Source organism: Oratosquilla oratoria, chromosome 3, assembly GCF_046742065.1.
Source record: "Oratosquilla oratoria isolate Oo_2021 chromosome 3, ASM4674206v1, whole genome shotgun sequence".
NCBI classification, from domain to species: domain Eukaryota; kingdom Metazoa; phylum Arthropoda; class Malacostraca; order Stomatopoda; family Squillidae; genus Oratosquilla; species Oratosquilla oratoria.
Window position 1 is genome coordinate 62,770,523 of NC_134779.1, and position 20,000 is coordinate 62,790,522.

At 46.9% G+C, this 20,000-nt stretch overlaps 1 protein-coding gene across 1 annotated transcript in view; it reads right to left on the reverse strand.

Annotated features, from left to right (window-relative positions):
• Positions 1 to 2,028: 2,028 nt before the first annotated feature.
• LOC143023164 (chondroitin sulfate proteoglycan 4-like) overlaps positions 2,029 to 20,000 on the reverse strand; it is a gene marked incomplete at its 5' end in the record, with an annotated part of 57,313 nt that continues 39,341 nt past the window's right edge. Inside the window, 4 exon segments of the mRNA XM_076181686.1 lie at positions 2,029 to 6,969; positions 7,279 to 7,434; positions 14,315 to 14,507; positions 18,573 to 18,641. Of these exon segments, the coding sequence (XP_076037801.1) occupies positions 4,082 to 6,969; positions 7,279 to 7,434; positions 14,315 to 14,507; positions 18,573 to 18,641 (3,306 nt within the window).

Genomic DNA, 20,000 nt, shown 5'->3' on the forward strand with positions numbered 1-20,000 from the left:
CATTAATCCAACTCGTTCATCTGGCCCGCTCATATCCCTACTCCGTTCCTGAATGCACGGTCCTGCGTAACACCAGAATCAATCCTCACAAGTTCACCAGAGTTGTATGACTAAGCCTCACACGTCGTCACCCGTCGCCCCTATGGTCGCTCGATGGCTTTCGCATCGCACTCTCCTCATCTCTCTCTCTCTCTCTCTCTCTCTCTATATATATATATATATATATATATATATATATGTATATATATATATATATATATATATATATATGTATATATATGCATTCGTATAAATACACAAACACACACACACACACACACACACACACACATTCATTTATATATATATATATACATATATATATGGATATATATATATGTATATATATGTATATATATATATATATATATATATATATATATATATCGAAGGTTTGGAAATATTCTTAGGCGTACCTACTCTCAACATCTCGGCCTCTTCAACATGACAACTCAATTCACATATTCAATTTTTGGCAAACCCCAGGGGATGTTATTTAAGAGGTAAGAAGCCACACTGGGATCTGGGTCGATGATGACCCTATTCAAGTTGATGGGCCTTTCCCTTCAATTGAATGAAATCAATATGGTGTTTACAAAACTCGGTAATAAACCTGTCGCCGTGTTGAAGAATCTATGAAGACCTCCATTTGTAATGTACGTCACCGAATTCAAGGTAATAAAGGGTGACCTTTATACCACGTGACCTACTAAGACTTCTCACTCTTACACGCAACACATCAGTGGATACACAAAGTTAAGAACTAATAAGTTATGACAAAATTTACCCGCTAATACTAAACACATTTGTGCTATGACTTACTGGGCTTATCACACCCAACTCAGGCTACAAAAATTATCAAGTTATCATGTCCATGGCACTCATATGGTCCTGATTTGAAACGCAAAAGTCAGGTAATAAGAAAGATTCGTCAAACAGGATGCAGGGGTCAGTTCACGTTTTCACCGCTAACCAAATTGCACAAGTGGCTTGTACAAATCCTTCAGTTTGATGACCGGTTTACAGAATGCAGTTCCCAAATAGTATTTTTTCTATTCCTTTTCCTATTCATTTTATTGATCTATTTTATATGTTTATTTATCTATTCATCTATTATTTTTTTGTTTTATCATGGTTATGTACCCCTGGTCTCCATGTTGGGTGTATCTATCAAAGGCTCTTGAATTGATTGACCACCAATCTGGCAATAACGGGCATCCTTTATCAGCATTCTGTATATTTCAAACTTAATATACCGGATTTGTAGGCGTGGTTTTCATTGTTCTATGGACACAGAACTAGTTTGTGCAAACTGGTTTGCTTAGGTGACTTGAACTGAGCACTGCATCGTGTCTGGTCGAACAACAACCGATTCCTTATGTTTACATAATTTCTTTTCCAGATGAGACTGACCTGCGTTCCTTTCGTTCCTCCTTCACCTACCAGGGTTCTAGAATGTCTTATTTTTATTATACACTTTTTATCGAGCATTTAAAAGAAAATACGGGCCACCGTATCAACCCTTACAGTAACGTGCATCATAGTTGTTGTCCTAACAGCCGCAAGACGATTTTGTTCACCAGTATGAGTGTGTATGTGTGCACGTGTGTGTGTGTGTGTGTGTGTGTGTGTGTGTGTGTGTGTGTGTGTGTGTGTGTGTGTGTGTGTGTGAATACGAGGCAGAACGAGGCTTCAGTAGTTCGAGACCCCATTTCACGCCGAGTCAGCCTCCTACCGTGACGTCACTTCCGGTCGCCGACAAGAACAAAATCTACCATATACGACACCATCACAACAAAGCAATGTCGTAGCACATTGGTGAAATTATACTAATGACCCATTTTCGGAGAAGAATAAGCGAAAGTAAAAAGATCCGTATATTTCGATCACTATCTGTGATCCTCTTCAGCAGAGAATCATCTGCTGAAAAGGATCACAGATAGTGATCGAAATATACGGATCTTTTTACTTTCGCTTATTCTTCTCCGAAAGTGGGTCATTAGTATAATACGACACCATCCTGAAGAGGCCAGAACAATACATGGTGCGCTTGAACATGTTAGTGAACTCCACGTATTTCCTAATACAGTTACTCAGATCATAGCTGGAAAGTCCAACGCGTTGTTATGGTATCCTTTGGAGGAACGCCTCTGGCACTTCATTCCTTTACTTAGTAGGTTCCTAAGCACTGTGCCACGAGATTGGCACTCTCACATTCAGTTCCTTAAGTGTCGAGGCTCGGATGGGTGGTGGCGTACTTCTACCCTGTATTCTGATCTAGTATCAAATGTATCTTAGTTGCAATATACTGTTTTTTTTTTTTGTATTAACCGCGTTTTAGAAACCTGGATACACCATGTGAATCAGTTATTTTTTTCTTGAATATTGTAAAGTGGTGGAAATAATGTTTCTTTGCACAGTGCCTGTCATCAGCTGAAGAGCTTATCCGGAATAAACGAGACAAACGTGTGCAGATCCGGATAGCGTGGATCCGAACCGATAGCCACACACTCGATTATCCTAAAAATTCAAGATAACTGATAACCCCTCACTCGATTATCCCTAAACTTTCGGATAATCTATAGCATCATATTTGATTACCCGAAAACTTTCAAGTAACACTCGATTATCGATTATCCAAAAACTTACAGATAAGAGAGTCTGGTGCGTATGATTGGCCCGATGACACATACTGCGCCGCGTGTTCGCGCTCGTTAGAGCATTTTGGATTAAAATACTCAAAAAAACAAACTTTCATATGAAGTTACTTCGACCCTTGTTTTCTAACAGAAGCCAACAACTTCTAAAAAAATTAATAATAATAAATTAACATAACTTACCGTTTTCAATGGGAGATACAATTTTGGTTTTGTTATCAAGAACCCAACACTATATTAGGAAAAGTACCACTGGAACCGAACCTTTGTAGCCATTTTCAGTCATTGAGGTTCGTCTCAACGAAGACGAAAAATACCAGGGCTGCCAACCTTACGGTAGTAAGAAAAGGTTGGTATCTCTGGAGGTGGTTCTGAATTTTCAGTTTCTTCGATGTTGACAATGAAGTCCTCCATTCTGTTGACGACATTCGATAAAGAAAATCTTAATTATTTATTATTTATTCTTTTCCTTTTATCCTCCTTTTCCTCTTATTTTCTTTATCTCGTTCCACTGCTCTCCTTTGCACCCTTTAGGCACTGCTCTCGCATTATTCATCATTAGTACAAGTAATTCATTGTAGAGCAGATGCACAGTCGAAGACATACATACCTGCTACAATACTGTGTACAGTGATATACGAGTATATAATTCCTCACAACCAATCAGCGTTTACTTTACAACACCGAAGAAACACGCAAGCAAGCGTGGCCAAGTACTACTGGTAATGACATCACAGCACACTATGTTGTCCCAGGTTAATATGTCCTCGGAAGTGCATTTCCTCCAATGAGACATCGAGGTGGACTTATTTCACCATTCCTACCTCTCTCAAGACACCTTGGCGGCTCCAGAAGCACCTATATGGCTTTCAGGTGTACAAGAACGACCACATAACTCGATCTCCCACAACGAGTCGACACGATGAGCTCCTTTGACGAGATCAACCACGCCTTCGCCTTCGCCGCTGTCGTCGACTTCTCGTGGATCCCCCTAACCCAGCGTCCCAGGGTCCTCCTTCTCCGTGTCTATGAACTACAGAACAAAAATAGACTCTTTCGTCTCAGCTTTCTATGTACACAGCACACGTGTGGGGACTGGGAGTGGCACAGTACCGCGCGCTACCGGTATCGGTAGGGGCCCACCATAAAGTAGTCTGTACCACTCCGGGTCCCTCATTGTGGCGGCAGCCACGAAAGTGCAGGGCCTGCCCTCGCGCTCACCGCCTGGCATCCGTCCTAGCCGCCCCGTGGCACCCTCCACGGGGCTAAGAACAAAGCTGCCTTGGGTATCTACACTGCCCTTTGGCGCCGCCGCGACCGCCGCCGGCGCCAACGGCAGCGCTGTCCGGCGCCGACTTGCCGGACGGACGGAGGGTCGGCCGCCCCTAGACCCAGTACTGGTTTTTCCGGAGCATCGGGTTGGTAGTGCGGGCTGTGATGGGCTGCGACTCATACAGCCCCCACTCCTCGACTTGCTCGTTGTCGGCGCCATAAGGGTAGAGGTCGTGTGGGGGCGAGGCCTCTGGAGGCGCCAAGGGGATCACCTTGCACTGGGGCACTGCCGGGGATACCTCCCGAGAGGACTCGTGCGGCCAAGTCGACCCATCAGACTCGCTCAGGTGCGCAGCAAGGCCAAGGCTTCCACCCTTCACGCCGCTTCCGCCATTGATGCTGGCCCCGTTCGTGACCCTGAGCTTATGCCTTGGGGGTCGCGGGGAGGATGGATGGTGGTGATGGTGATGATGATGGTGGTGATGGGCGTCGTGTCGGGGCAAGGTGGTGGTCGCCGCCACGTCCAGGTCGGAGAAGTCATCCGTCATGTACGAGTTGGGTCTGGTGTCGGTGGGCAATGGCGGGGGAATGTTTGTCACGTCGCTCGGGTCATAGGCCATGGGTGGTGGCTTCTTCGGCGATTTCGAGTCTTTCTTTCTCGTCGCGCACTTGACAGCAATGATGATCAGGAGCGCCAGCGTGACCACGCCTACGCCCACACCCACGATCAGAATGTGGTCTGGGTTCATGCTGACGGACGAAATGTCCCGGTCGCGCATGCGTGGTTCCTGGGGTTGGTTACTTCCGCGGACTGACGGAGGGAGAGTCTCCGATTTGCCCACCGCTTCCCCGCCGACGTCATCTCCAGCTATGACGAAGTCACCCTCGACCTCTTCGGTCCTCGTGACGTCCATAGCGTCCTTGATACCCTCCAGGGAGCTCACTAGGTCGATCTTGAGTGTTCCCTGAGCGGGCTGCACGTTCGGCGCGGTCACGTGGACCACGAAGTGGAGGACGTCGTAGAGGGGTTCCCCAAGAGCCAAATTGATGTTCCTCGAGATGTAGTAGATGACTCCAGCGCGCACCTCCTCGTGGCTAAACTGGTGGACTTCGTGGGACCTTCCTCCGTGGGCCAGGGAATGCTCCAGTCTTCGTAGCGTCGCCGTGTCCCTCCGACCTGCCGTGATATCATTTCCGGCCATCTTCTTGACGTGACCGAACTTGGGCTTCTTGATCCGGTACATCGGGTTGCTGACTGTCTGGGATGCGAGTCTTGAAGCGTCGAGGTGGTCGAGGGTGATGTGGGTCCTCGTGCCCACGACCGCTACCAGCGGCCGCCGCCTCACCAAGGGCTCCACCTCCACCTTAATCTCGACGTCTTCGAGGATCTTGTCGTAGGTCCAGATATTGCAGAAGAACGAGTCCCGCATTTCGTTCATGTTGATCTGCATGTAGAGAACCTCCTCTTTGTTGATGTTCACCTGACCGAAAGTGTGAACCGGTTGGTCGTTCATGTAGAGCCGGCCGTGACGCGGCAGTCGCGTGACGTTATAGAAAATGTGATCTGGGTTGCCGTTGGTGACGGCGGCGATGTGCGCGCTACGTAAATACGTGACAGTGGAGGACTGAACTATGGGGATGGCTGTGTGGTTCTCCATCTTAAGAGTGAGAGGTACCACGTGGATGGTGAAGACAGTGTACTTCGGTTTGTGTTTCCCATCGGAGACCTTGAAGTAGAACTTGGCCGACCCGTTGGTCCCGTCATGGACGTACATCACCTTCGAAGTGTCAACATCCATCTGGGAGAAGGCATTCGCGCTCCTGGTGTAGTTGTCGACGAAGACCAGCTTCCCCTTATCGGGCCCGCTCATCACTTCGTAGATGATCTCGTCAGGCAAATTGTCGTCGTCGATTGTCCGTAGGAGGTCTGTGGTGATGATCCGGGACTGACGCTGCACCACGGACATCTCCGGCTGCGTGGTGATCAGTCGGAAGGGCTGGTCGTTGACAGGGGTGATCGTGATGTTGAGAGTGCCGTTGAAGAGGAGAATGTCCGTCGGCGGAGAAGACGACGACTCCCCACTCGTGATGTCGTTTTCCCTGTTCTTTCTGTTCTTCCTGTTTTTCTTTCCTTTCTTCCTTCGCTTCGAGGTCTCCCCCTCCTCTGCTGATTCTTGTGGCCCCTCCTCCTCGCGGTCATCCCCTTCCAGGTAGACGCAGAGGCCGATGTAATCAGCCCTTGAGTCGCTGTGGTCATGCTGGTACCGGACCCTTCCCCGGTCGATGTCCTTCTGATAAAGAAGATCACCCACAGAGATGTTCCGGTCGCCTACCAAAAGGGCGCCGTGCATCGGGGTGCCCACCACCTCCGTCCGAACCCGAGGAACTGCAGGAGACCCCGAAGAACCCTTTTCCGAAATCGAGTCTGAGTTGTAGGTCATGATGAACTCAACTACTGCCGACACATTGAGGTTTCGAGTCCCGAGGGTGGCGGATCCTCCTTCCTCGACGGTCAAGGGTGACAGGCCGAGGTACTTCTCGAGGCCGCCGGACTTGACGGTCGTGACTGAGATGTCGATTAGGAACTCGTTGTTCTTCAGGGGCTCCGCGAAGGGCGTCTCGACGTCAAAGAGGAACATGTCTTTGGCAGAGAGATCGGTGAATGGCTGCGTGTGCTCGAAGACGACCAGACTGTCGTTGAGGTCCCTCTGCGTGAAGTTCTCGACGGGAATCATGGACCCGTCGGCCTGCTCCAGGAGGAGCCTTCCGAAGAGCGGCTGTTTCCTGACGACGTACATGACGGAGCGCTGTGGGTCGAAGTCGTTGGTGACCGCGAGGAGGTGGGTTGAGGAGAGGGTCTGCTGCATCATGGGGAACACGTGCAGGAGGGTGTTCCGGACCAGCGTCAGGTGAAGAGCTTTTGCCACCACCGTCAGGAGGTGCGTTGTGGTGCTGTGAACTCCGTCAGTCACCTGCCACTTGAAACCGCCCTCCAGGGAACCTGGCAAGACAAACGAGTTTGAGGTTTCCAATGGCACGCGCGCACACACACACACACACACACACACACACACACACACACACACACACACACACACACACACACACACACACACACACACACACACACACACACACACACACACACACACACACACACACACACAAACACACACATACGCGCAAACACACACACATACACCCACTTAATTTACCTAAATTTTGTAACTTAGCACTTTGTTAATCATAGGACCATAAGATGAATACCTAGCAAAAACTATAAGGTCTTTCATTCCTGGGTCGCACGTACCTGTGTGGGTGAAGAAGACCCGGCTACCCTCGAGGTCTTCTTGGGTGAAGGTCGACACCTGCTGCGTCAGGTTCCGGGCGAGGGCCACGTAACCGGTGTCCGGCGTCGTGAAGCTGTACCTGAGCTCTTCCGGGGGCGTGTCCAGGTCGCGGACGGCTGTTCCGGAAAAAAGAAAACATTAGGTGGCTGAAGGCAAGGAAAAAGGTCTTCAATATGGGTATATCTTTGATAAGAGATTGATCATCAAGGGGGCATATACAGACCAATCAGCGAACTCTATCCCAAGGCGACTAGTGAGATGATCCGCTTAGCAATGTATCTCAATTTGCCTGCACCATTATCTCTCTGAAGAAGACTCTGTCGAAACGTTAGAGAATAAAGTACTTCTGCTCCTTCTTGGACTTTACCTGCACCACTCTATCCATACATGGTATGTCTCTGTATTTTACATTTTCATTCACCTCATGAGACCTGTGACGGTCTTCTCACATTCACAGGACATTCCAGTGTCAAAAGAGCCCTTACTACCTACAGAACATAAGAATGGGATAGAATGCAAGAGACCATAAGGCCTGCACTAGGCAGTTCCATTTCCATTAGCACCTGTCATCCTTATCCATAAAGTTATCTTCTCTTAAATCAACGTATTACTTCAGCGCTCACTACCTGGTTACTAAGTCTATTCTATTTGATAACCACTCTGCTACCAAACGAGGGGTAGGAGAGAGAGCTGAAAGACGAATGCAGAGGGAGAGAAATAAAGAAGAAATAAGAAAAGGAAGTGAAGAAGTAGAAAAGATCCTGACATGAGAAAAACAGAGAAAGAGGACACAGGAAAAAGTGGAAGGCAACGGGATAAAGAAAACAGAAAAAGGATAAGAAAAGAAAAACTTAGAAAAATGGGAGAGGAGGAAAGGGAAGCAGGAGAGGATAAGAAAGTAAAGTTGGAATACGGAGGTTGAGGAAAGCTGAATGAAAAAGAAAAGAGAGAGAGAGAGAGAGAGAGAGAGATAGAGAGGGAGAGAGAGAGAGAGAGAGAGAGAGAGAGAGAGAGAGAGAGAGAGAGAGAGAGAGAGAGAGAGAGAGAGAGAGAGAGAGAGAGAGAGAGAGAGAGAGAGAGAGAGAGAGAGAGAGAGAGAGAGAGAGAGAGAGAGAGAGAGAGAGAGAGAGAGAGAGAGAGAGAGCACGCACGGATGGATAGTTGTTTCTCTGATAAGGCCAGAGGCGCGTTCCTTAGGCGAAGAAATGAAACTAAGCGAAGATAGGAGGCTGAAAGAGGAAGGAGCAAGGAAGAAGTAAAAGGAGGAGAGGGAGGAGGAGGGGGAAGAGGTAGAGGAGGAGTAAAAGGAGGTGGAGGAAAAGAAGGAAGAAAAAGAGGAGGAAAAAGAGGAGGAAAAGTTGGTAGCGGAAGAAGAGGAGGGGAGGAGGGGGAGGAAGAAGAAGAGTAGCAGGAGGATGAGGAGAAGGAGAAGGAAGAGGAGGAGAAAGAGAGTAAGGAGGGGGAGGAGGGGGAGGGGGAGAGGGAGGAGGAGGAGAAAGAGGAGGAGGAGAAAGAGGAGGAGGAGGAGGAAGATGAGGAGGAGGTTTACGAAGAAGGTGATAGGAAGATACTGGCATGTTGTCAGTATGATATCACGAGAAGAGAAACCACGTTGACCACGAAATTGCAGACTCTATGCGACCTCAGTGAGAACACCCTACAAGAGACCAAGTTCTCCCTCCTTCACCCTCCCATTGGGACCCAACCCCGTATGGCACTGTGGTGGGCAGTGAGCGTGGCAACAGTGCCATCTATCTGGCTCTGGCCTGACGAGGGATTTAAGATAATAGCCCTTCGGCCACCCTACGTCCTCTCCTTCTCTCCCTCTTTCTCGCCTCTTCATCCCATGCTTTACTTTCTTCCTCCTCCCTTTCACGTCTTCCCAATCATTATTCTTCGTCTTTCTTGTTTTCTTATGTTCCTTCACCACGTCATCTCCCTCCTCCTCCTCCTCCTCCTCCTCCTCCTCCTCCTCCTCCTCCTCCTCCTCCTTCCTCTTCCTCTTTCTTGCCTCTTCATCCCATGCTTTACTTTCTTCCTCCTCCCTTTCACGTCTTCCCAGTCATTATTCTTCGTCTTTCTTGTTTTCTTATGTTCCATCACCACGTCATCTCCATCCTCCTGCTCCTCCTCCTCCTCCTCCTCCTCCTCTTTCTCTTTCTCGCCTCCTCATCCCCGCTTTACTTCCTTCCTCCTCCCTTTCACGTCTTCCCAACCATTATTATTCATCTTTCTTGTTTTCTTCTGTTCCTTCACCTCGTTATCTTCCTCCTCCTCCTCCTCCTCCTCCTCTTCTTCCTTTTTCTCGCCTCTTCATCCCCCGCTTTACTTTCTTCCTCCTTCCTTTCAAGTCTTCCAAACCATTATTCTTCATCTTTCTTGTTTTCTTCTGTTCCTTCGCCACGTCATCTCCCTCCTCCTCTCTCTCCTCTTCTTCTTCCTCTTGTAGTTGCTGCTGCTGCTGCTATTATTCTCCCTCTTTATTCTTCTCTTTTTTCTCTTTTTCCACTCTTCCTTTTCCTGCTGCTCTTCCTCGTCCACCTCCTCCTCCTCTTCCTCATGCAGTTGCTGCCCCTGTTGCTTTACACATCCTTCCTATTCTTCTTTTACTTCTCCTCATTCTCCTCTTCCTTCTCCTTGCTGTCCACTTATCTCCGCCTCCATTCATCCTCACACGCTCAATTACACCTTCACCCACACGTGCACTGCTCCGCTTTCATCCACTTTAACTTCATCCACTTATTCTGCATCCGCGCATCCTCACATAACGGTGCCAGCAATCATCAAGTTAATCTCGTTCCGGAGTGGCTTACACTTGTATATTTATTCTGGCTGCCGCAAGGTGATTTTTTCAGTTGAAGGAAATACACTCTGACTCCGGGTTAAACCCGTCTGTTGACACGACCGAGAGGTGAGCATTTTTTTTTTTTTTTTTTTTTTTTTTTTGCCCAGTTGACTTTTTTCGACCAGTTGACTTTATTCAACGGAGGCTGACCACTCACTATACCGAGAATTAATTATGACCTTTTTACAGTACCCTTGTTATGGCCGACCCTTCCTCCCAGTTCACTGTCCCACAGTGGAAGTCTCCCCTCAAGAAGCATTTCACCTTAACGATCATCTGCCGGGCTGGTCTTCTCGGACCTCCATGACTCAAACTGACAAACTTTCCAAATGTCCAAAATTTCCTCCACCGTGACTAAGTGTTCAGACACACGCACATGTTCGCATCGAGATAGATATTCCCCCTGGGAGTATGTGCACCGCCGACCACGCCCACCTCATACTCATGTGACCTTTGTTCCCTTCGTCACTCCCTCTCCCCAGCACTATCTCGCACCCTACACAGTCCAGGATTATAAAAACTTTTTTTTTTGGGATGTGACAAATAAAGGAAAGGGGAGGGGAAGAAAGATTGAAGAGGGGAGGGAGGAGTGGATGGAGGAGGTGAAGAAGGGAGGAGGAGAGGAGGGAGGAGAAGAGGGAGGAGAAGAGGGAGTAGAGGAGGGAGAGGAGTGAGGGAGGAGAGAAGAAGGGGTGGAGGAGAGCTCATGGATGAAGAAGGATGAGTGAGGAGAGTGAGGAGGGAGAAGTAAAGGAGGGGAGGGAGGAGGGAAGGAGAGAGTGAGGATGGGAGGGAGAGGAGAAGAGGTCAATTAGAAGCAGCTATTATTCAGGAGGGCTTACCATGAGATAACAGGGGGGAGGAGGAGAAGGAGGAGGAGAGGAAAGGAGGAGGAGGAGGAGGAGGAGAGGGAGAGAGATGGGAGGAGGGAGAGGGGAGGGGGGAGAGAGAGAAAGGGAGGATGAGATAAAGAGGGAAAGAAAGGAGGAAAAATGAAAGAGACAATTTAAAAATGTCGTTTTTTACAGGTCTGCCAAGATAACAGGGTGGTGGGAAGAGAAGAGGAGGAGGAGGAGGAGGAGGAGTAGGAGGAAGAGGAGGAGGAGGAGGGAAGAAGAGGTGGAGGCAATTAAATGCTGCCATTCTTCAGGGAGGCTTGTCACGAGATAACAAAAGGAGAGTGGGAGGAAGAGACTGGGAAGGAGAAGGAGTGAGGGAGTGAAGAGGAGGTACTTTTTCATAATTTCACGCAGGTTTGTCAAAACAGTTAAACAGGATGAGGGATATGATAAAAAGGAGGGAGAGAGGGGAGGAAGGAGACTAGGGGAGATGGAAAGGAAGGAGGAAGACGGGACGGAGAGAAGGAGGGTAAGAGGGAGGGAGGCAGGGAGGGTTGCAGTGAGGTAGGGTGATAAGAGGGAGGAGACGGGAGGGAGGTAGGGAGGGAGGAGGGAGAAGGGAGGAAGTGAGGACAAGGAGGGAGGAGACGGAGGATGGTATGAGGGAGTGGAAGGATAAGACGGGAGGAGGAAGAGGGAAGGTGAAGTCGGGAGGAGGCCGTGAGGGAGGAAAAGGATGGAGGGTGAGGGAGTGAGGGAGTGAGGGAGAGGGAGGGAGGGAGGAAGGAGGGAGTGAAGAGGCAATTAAAGGCTGCCTTTCTTTAGGTCGGGCTCGCCGGGGATAAAAGTATCCCAACAAGTGTAAAATATCAAAGCGGAAAACCCCGCCAGGCCTAGACTGATACGACCACGTCTCGCAACCACAGAAAACGGGGGAGAGAATAGGTAACAGAAAACGTGCGCTGTATCAAAGAAAATGGACCGTTTAGCAGGCAACCACGAAACAGTAATTCTTTATATATATATATATATATATATATAGACATATACGTATATATATATATATATATATATATATATATGTTCATAAATTGTTTAAGACAAATGAGAGAGTGATAGGTGGGGAAGGGTAAACGAAGATGGGCTAAGAATACATTTATTGTTCTTACGTTTCGGTTATTATAACCTTCCTCAGAGGAAGGTTATAATAACCGAAACGTAAGAACAATAAATGTATTCTTAGCCCATCTTCGTTTACCCTTCCCCACCTATCACTCTCTCATATATATATATATATATATATATATATATATATATATATATGTATATATATATATAAATATATAAGCAAAGATGCAAAGTAGACCACTTGGAAAAAGAAAATAACGAAGTAGAGCGCTTTCGTATATCACAACTTCTCTTTGCATAAGTGGACACACGTACCCGTGTTCTTATTAGCATATATATATTTTTCCTGCTCTATCCCTTAGTGCCTTTTGAATATACGGTATAGTGGTTTAGCGCTGGGTTTACAGTTAATGAAAACCGAGACGACGATTAATATTATGAATTTTCGTAACCTTCCTTACAGACTCTATTTCACTCGCTTCCGCAAGACATTCCTGTTCAGTTCTGAGAAGCTAAAGCATTTTATCGCCGATAACTAGCGCCTCTATCCTTTTGTACAACACCAGGAGAAAGTAGTTTTAGTGATCAGCATTCTTCTCTGAGAGGAGATCAATCCCATAATAAAGATGCTGCGTGACTCTGCTCCAAAGAGGTATCTCTAAATTCCCCTAAGGCGATGGACCCTTAGAAGGCCACAGAGGGGCCACACACTTAATACTAGTGGAAGCTAGCGGGAGCTTAGTGATTCTATTTAGTGTTGAAGTGGTCTTCTTCAGGAGATCACAGAACAGCACGGCATAAGAATATGGAGTACATAGGTGGAGAGCCTCTCCCTGGGTCTATGGTATTACTGCAAAGTAGAAGTAATAGCGATCTAACTGTGCCACTTTAACATGCTATCAGGTTTACAAAATGTGTTTACATTGGAGATTGAGCGCGCGCCATTCCTCGGAAAGCTATGTCAGCTTGATATGTCCTCTACTTTGCATGTTGGAGGGCCTGGAGTACAGTCTGAGAAATAAGAAGTTGTGGATGAAGAAGATGAAGTAGAAAAGAAAGAAGAAAAAGGAGAAGAAGAAAGAGAAGAAGGAGAAGGAGAAGAAGAACAAGAAAAAGAAGAAGAGGAAGAAGAATAGGGAGAAGAAGGACAAGGAGAGGAAGAAGAAAAGGAAGAAGAAAAAGAAGAAGAAGAAGAAGAAGAAGAAGAAGCACAAGAAAAAGAAGAAGAAGAGGAAGAAGAATAGGAAGAAGAAGAAGGAAAAGTAGGACAAGAAGAAAATGAAGAAGAAGAAAAAAAGGAAGAAGAAAAAGAAGAAGAAGAAGAAGAAGGAAAGGAGGAAGAAGAAGAAGAAGAAGAAGAAGAAGAAGAAGAAGAAGAGGAGGAAGAAGAAGAAGAAAAGGAAGAAGAAGAAGAAGAAGCACAAGAAAAAGAAGAAGAGGAAGAAGAATAGGAAGAAGAAGAAGGAAAAGTAGGACAAGAAGAAAATGAGGAAGAAGAAAAAAAGGAAGAAGAAGAAGAAGAAGAAGAAGAAGAAGAAGAAGAAGCAAAGGAAGAAGAAAAGGAAGGAGAAAAAAGGAAGAAGGAGGAAAAAAGGAAGAAGAAGAAGGAAAGGAAGAAGAAAGAAGAAGAGAAGGGGGAGCTAAGACTGAATTGTTTTATATTCAGTCACTTCAGCCGAAAGATATTCCATTCATTGACGATGGGATAAACGAAATTGTTTCTACCTACTTCTAAGTTAAAACTACGTTCCTAAGTTAAATCTAGTTTCCTAATATCTTGAGGCCATTATTTCACGTCCGGTAAGTGTTTCATGCAAAAATAATCTCAACTTTGATGTTATGAATTCCATTTACACTCATAAAGATCTGTATAAAACTCCCGTGAGACTTTGCTTTTTAGAGGGAATAGGTTCATATGTTTTAAGATGTTTTCGTATGCTCTGTTCCTCACATTCGGTAAGAGCTTCATTTATTTCATTCACTGTACGCTTAACATGTTGCAACCTTGGCAATATGTGTGTTTTGACTTGACCACCTCTCCTACAAGGGGGAAAGACGGTACGGCATATATATGTAATTAGCATCACAATGAAATTCTCCGATAAGGAAACCGACCTTTTGTGCTGGAGTTCCTCTACCCACTACGAAGTTCTTAGCGAAGTCTCGAACTCGGCTAGTACTTACCAAGAACCTGAGTCGTGAGGGGCACAGTGGCGCCCTCCCAGAGCTCGAGGCCCGTGTTGTTGACGACGAAGGGCGCCTCGTCGTTGACGGCTTCGACCTTGACCGTGAGGGCGGCCGGGGCGCTCTGGCGGTGCCCGGACAGCGCCACCAGCGAGAACTCGTCCTCCAGGGTCTCCGAGCCGTCGTGGACATACTGCAACGACAAACAGGTGCGTGAGCTAAGTAGAGATTGACTTAAGAGAGGGAAGAGAAGGAGGGAGTGGGGAAGGAGTACTACGGAGGGAGGAAGGAGTGGGAAGGGGGCTGGGGAGGGGTGACTAGGGAGAGAGGAAGGAGTGGTGAGGGAGACTTGGAAGAGAGGGGGAGTGGAGGGGGACTGGGGATGGATGGAAGGGGAGTAGGGAGGGGGGAGTGGGGAAGGGGTACTAGGGAGGGAGGAAAGAGTGGGCTGGGGACGGGGGACTAGGGAGAGAGGAGGGAGTGGTGATGGGGACATGGGAGAGAGAGAGAGGGAGGAGTGGAGGGGGAGTGGGGATGTATGGAGGGGGAGTAGGTAATAGGGACTGGGAGAAGGGGAACGGGAATGAAGAAAGGAGACTAGGGAGGGAGTGGGGAGTGGGGAGGGGGACTGGGGAGGGAGGGAGAGGAAGAGGACTGGGGGGAGGGAGGGAGGGAGGGAGGGAGAGGGGAAGGGGACGGGGAGGGAAGAGAGGGGGTTTGGGACGGGGACAAGGGAGTGAGGGAGGAGGGAGTAGAGAAGTGGAACTGGGGAAGGAGGGAAGGGGAGTGGGGAGGGGGACTGGAGAGGGAGAGAGGGGGAGCTGGAAAGGGGGACTGAGGAGGGAAGGAGGAGAAGGTAGGGAAAGGGGACTGGGGAGGGTGGGAGTGGGGAGGGGGACTGGTGAGGGAGAAGGGAATAGGGAAGGGGGGCTAGGCAGGGAGTGGAGAGTGGGGAGAGGGACTGGTGAGGGAGAGAGGGAGGGAAAGGGGGAGGAAGACTGGGGAGGGAGGAAGGAGGGAGTGGGGAAATGGGCTGGGGAGGGAGTGGGGAGGGGAAAAGGGGGAGAGGGGAGGAAAGGAGGGGGAGTAGGGAGGGAGAACTGGGAGGGAGGGAGGAGAGGGGGCCGGGGAAGGGAGGGAGTGGAGAGTTGGGAGGGGGGTTGGGGAGGGAGGGAGGGAGGGAGGGAGAGGGTAAAGAGGACTGGGGAGGGAGGGAAGGGGGAGGGAGGGAGGGAGAGGGTAATGGAGGCAAGGGAGGGAGGGAGAGAGGAAGAGGAAGAGGGATTGGGGCGGAGAGAGAGAGGTGGGGGGAAGAAGAGAAGAAAGGAAAAAGAGAAGACAAAAGGATATAAAAGAGGGTGGGAGGGAGGAAGAGAGAGAAGGAGGGAGCATAGAGACATAGATGGACTGAAGGAAGGAAAAAAAGTGATGAAAGAAAAACAATTAAAAGAGGAAAGAGAGAAGAATAGTCGAAGGTAGGAAAAATGAGAGCAGGGAGACAGGGAAGAAGAAGAAAAGAGACGGAAGGAAGAATAATGAAAGGAAGAAAAGGAGGGCGGGTGGAAGGGAGGGGAAGGAGGAATAAGGGGAAGAGGAGAAGGGGTGGGTGGGAGGTCGGAGGGTATGTAGAGAGAGGAGGGATGTAAGATATGACACAAAGGAAGAAAAAGAGGAAAAAAAACAAGAGAAGGGAGAGAGGGAGAGAGGGAGGAAGAGTGTGGGAGATAGAGAAATAAGAGGGAGGAGGAGGAGAGAGAAGAAGAGGGAGGAAGGGAGGGAGGGAGGAAAAATGGGAGATATAGTGAGATAAGAAGGAGGAAGAGAGAGAGAAGAAGAAGAAGAGAGGGAGAGAGGGAGGGAGGTAGGAAGGGAGAGTAGGAGATATAGAGAGATAAGAAGAAGGAAGAGAGAGAAGAGCGAAGAAGATGATAGGAAGGAAGGAAGGAAGGAAGGAAGGGAGGGAGGAAGAGTGGGAGATATAGAGAAATAAGAATGTGGAAGAGAAAGAGAGAAAAAGAGGAAAGGAATGAGGGAGGGAGGGAGGGAGGGAGGGAGGAAGAGTGAGATAAGAGATATAGAGAGATAAGAAGAAGGAAGACAGAGAGCGAAGAATAGAAATGGAAGAAGAGAGGGAGAGAGGATGGGAGGGAGGAGGAGTGGTAGATATATAGAGATAAGAGGGAGAAAGAGAGAGAGAAGGGTGAGGAATAGAGAGGGAGAGAAGAGGAAGATAGGGAGGAATGGAAGAAGAGAGAAAGAGAGGAATGGGTGAAGAGAACTGACCTGAAAAATGTCTTTTGAGCGCCTCCGTGGTATTGGCGACCATATGACACTGAGAGAGAGACAGAGGAAGAGGAGTAGCCGTACAGGTGGCGAAAGAGAGGATGAGGGTGAAAGGCAGGAAGAAGAGACTTTAGAAGACAAAAGTGGATTTAGTATTATTTCGTGAGTGGGAGAAGAGTGGCCTGTCTTATCATAGAGTCTTGTGTGACCCTAAAGTATTGAGAGTATGAGGCCTTTGTAATTAGTACCTGTGAGTGGACAGAGGGAAGTGAAGGAGGAAATAAGGAGGATAAGTGGAGGGAGGGAAGGAGGTAGGTAGGAAGGTAGGGAGATAGGGAGGATGGGAGGGAGAGAGGAAGGGAGAGAGGTAGGGAGGATGGGAGGGAGGGAAGGAGGAAGAGGAAGTGTGAGAGAACAAGAATAATGTGGAAAGGGAGACCTGGAACAATGGAGGACGCAAGGAAAAGAGAAAGAAATAGAGATGGAGGGAAATAGTGTGGAAGATAGAGAGAAACTCATGAAAAAAGGAAAGATAAGAGTATGAAGGAGGGAGGAAACCGGAAGAGGAGAAAGAGGAGAAAGGAGGAGATGGAGAAGGAGAAGGAGGAGGAGAAGGAGGAGAAGGAAGAGATGGAGAAGGAAGAAAAGGAGAAGGAGAAAAAAGAAGAAGGAGGAGAAAGGAGGAGATAGAGAAGGAGAAGGAGGAGAAGGAGGAGAAGGAGGAGATAGAGATGGAGAAGGAGAAGAAGAAGAAGAAGAAGAAGAGAGAGAGAGAGAGAGAGAGAGAGAGAGAGAGAGAGAGAGAGAGAGAGCTCAGACACGTGAAAGGCGGGAGTTCGGGAGGTGGTGGTGGTGGGGGAGTCTGGAGATGAAGAGAAGAGGAGGAGGAGGAAGAGGAGAAGGAGGAAGAGGAAGAGGAGTAGGAAGAGGAGGAGGAGGAGTAGGAAGAGGAGGAGGAGGAGGAGAAGGAGGAAGAGGAAGAGGAGAAGGAAGAGGAAGAGAAGGAGGAGGGGCAGGAAGAGGAGGAGGAGGAAGAGAGGGAGAAATCAAGATTTGAATCAGCAGCTAGCCTCTCACGGGGGTTCCGGAACGCTGACAAAGACCCCGATGGAGCGTTTGGGGACTCGAAGTCTTATGGAGACCGAAGTCTCCTTCAGGAATGCTAAGGGATCCACTCAATTGCCATATGCAGTCATTAGAGCTCCTACTGCCGCCTTTCTTCTTCCCTAAGGGGTTTTAGAGTCCCTGGGGGTTCGTTCTGTTCGCATGCAGGTCCCCAGGGGGTTGGTTGCCCCTGAGGTGTCATGCAAAGGAGCGATTCAGCCCCCTGGGCGATCCTTCACATCATACTTATCGTCCCTAACTACTTTCACCTGTCCCTAACTACTTTCACCTGTCCCTAACTGCTTTCACCTGTCCCTAACTACTTTCACCTGTCCCTAACTACTTTCACCTGTCCCTAACTACTTTCACCTGTCCCTAACTACTTTCACCTGTCCCTAACTACTTTCACCTGTCCTAAACTACTTTCACCTGTCCCTAACTACTTTCACTTGTCCCTAACTATTTTCACCTGTCCCTAACTACTTTTGTCTGTCCCTAACGCGTCCCACTGGTCCCTAATTAACTCCAATCGTCCCTAATTCACCCTAACAGTATCCAACCCACATTCACATCTTTCCCTAGCGAAGCATAATTTAGCACCGCAGAGCATAGTTCACAGCGACAGTGCTCTAGTTAAACTAACTAAAGCTAACCTTATATGGCACTTGGTGACACTTAGGTGCCATTTAGGATATTTCCCACAACAATGAGGGTATTCACTCAAGATGCCCCCACATCGTACTGAGGGTAACACCCTCATCGTACCATTAGTATCCTTATCGTACTGGAGGTGCACACATCCTTGAGAAGCCTCCCACCCCCATCATCCGGAAACCGAATACCAGCCCCTCAAGGCTGCGTCTCAACTCACCTTGATAACTCCCTGCTGCAGTTGCTCGTGACGGAAGGTCTCGAGGCGGACCCCAGGTCGCGTCTCCACCTGAGTCAGGAAGAATAATTAATCAATAATAATGATTATAATTCATAATAATGATAATAATAATAATATTGACAATAATAATAATGATGATGATGATGATGATAAATGATGATATAATGATAATAGTAATAATAACAGTAATAATGATGATAATAGTAATAATTATCATAAACTGGTTTTCATATATATGAACTAGGTGTGTGTTTCGACTCCACCACTAACCAACATATGGAAGAACGGGCGCCTCTATGGACCAGAGGCACTTGTCTCTGTTATAGTAAAATCTCTATTCATACAGGAATGGTGAGATACTGTCTTCTTGAACCATATCACTTATGTGACTCTACTTCTTCCTTCTCTGATCCCTCTATAATGATTTAGGGGAGAAGAACAGCGCCACTATGTCCCATATTTCTTCAGGTACCCAATGGGACAGAGCGAGGAGACGGGTGGTCACCCACTCTGTACTTTCCTCCTAATTGTCTGTCTGAGTTTGTCTTAGTATGTCTGTCTTGAAAATTAAAAGAAATTTGGTAAAAGCCAACGCTTCTGTCGAGGGCGTCTTGAAACGCTCTTATCTCTTTCTTCATGTCGATTCTGCTTCTCCTGCTCCCTCATTCCGCTCATTCCTCACACGTTAGCCTCGACTCTGGCTATGTGTGTGTAAACACACACACACACACACACACACACACACACACACACACACACACACACACACACACACACACACACACACACACACACACACACACACACACACACACACACACACATATATATATATATATATATGTATATATATGTATATATATATATATATATGTATGTATATAAATAAATATATGTATATATGTAAATATATATATATGTGTAAATATATATATGTGTAAATATATATATATATATATATATATATATATATATATATATGTGTGTGTGTGTGTGTATATGTATATGTATATATATGTATATACATACGTATATATATATATATACATATATATATATAAATATATAATCTGTATATATATATATATAGACATATATATATATATATATATATATATATATATATGTATATATATACAGGTATGTGTGTATATATATACATGTATATATGTATATATATGTGTGTATTTATATATATATATGTATATATATATATATATATATATATATATACATGTATATATATTATATATATATATGTGTGTGTATTTATATATGTATATATATACATGTATATACATATATATATATATATATATATATATATATATATGTATATATATGTACAAATATATATACTGTATATATGTATGTATATATATATATATATATACTGTATATATATAT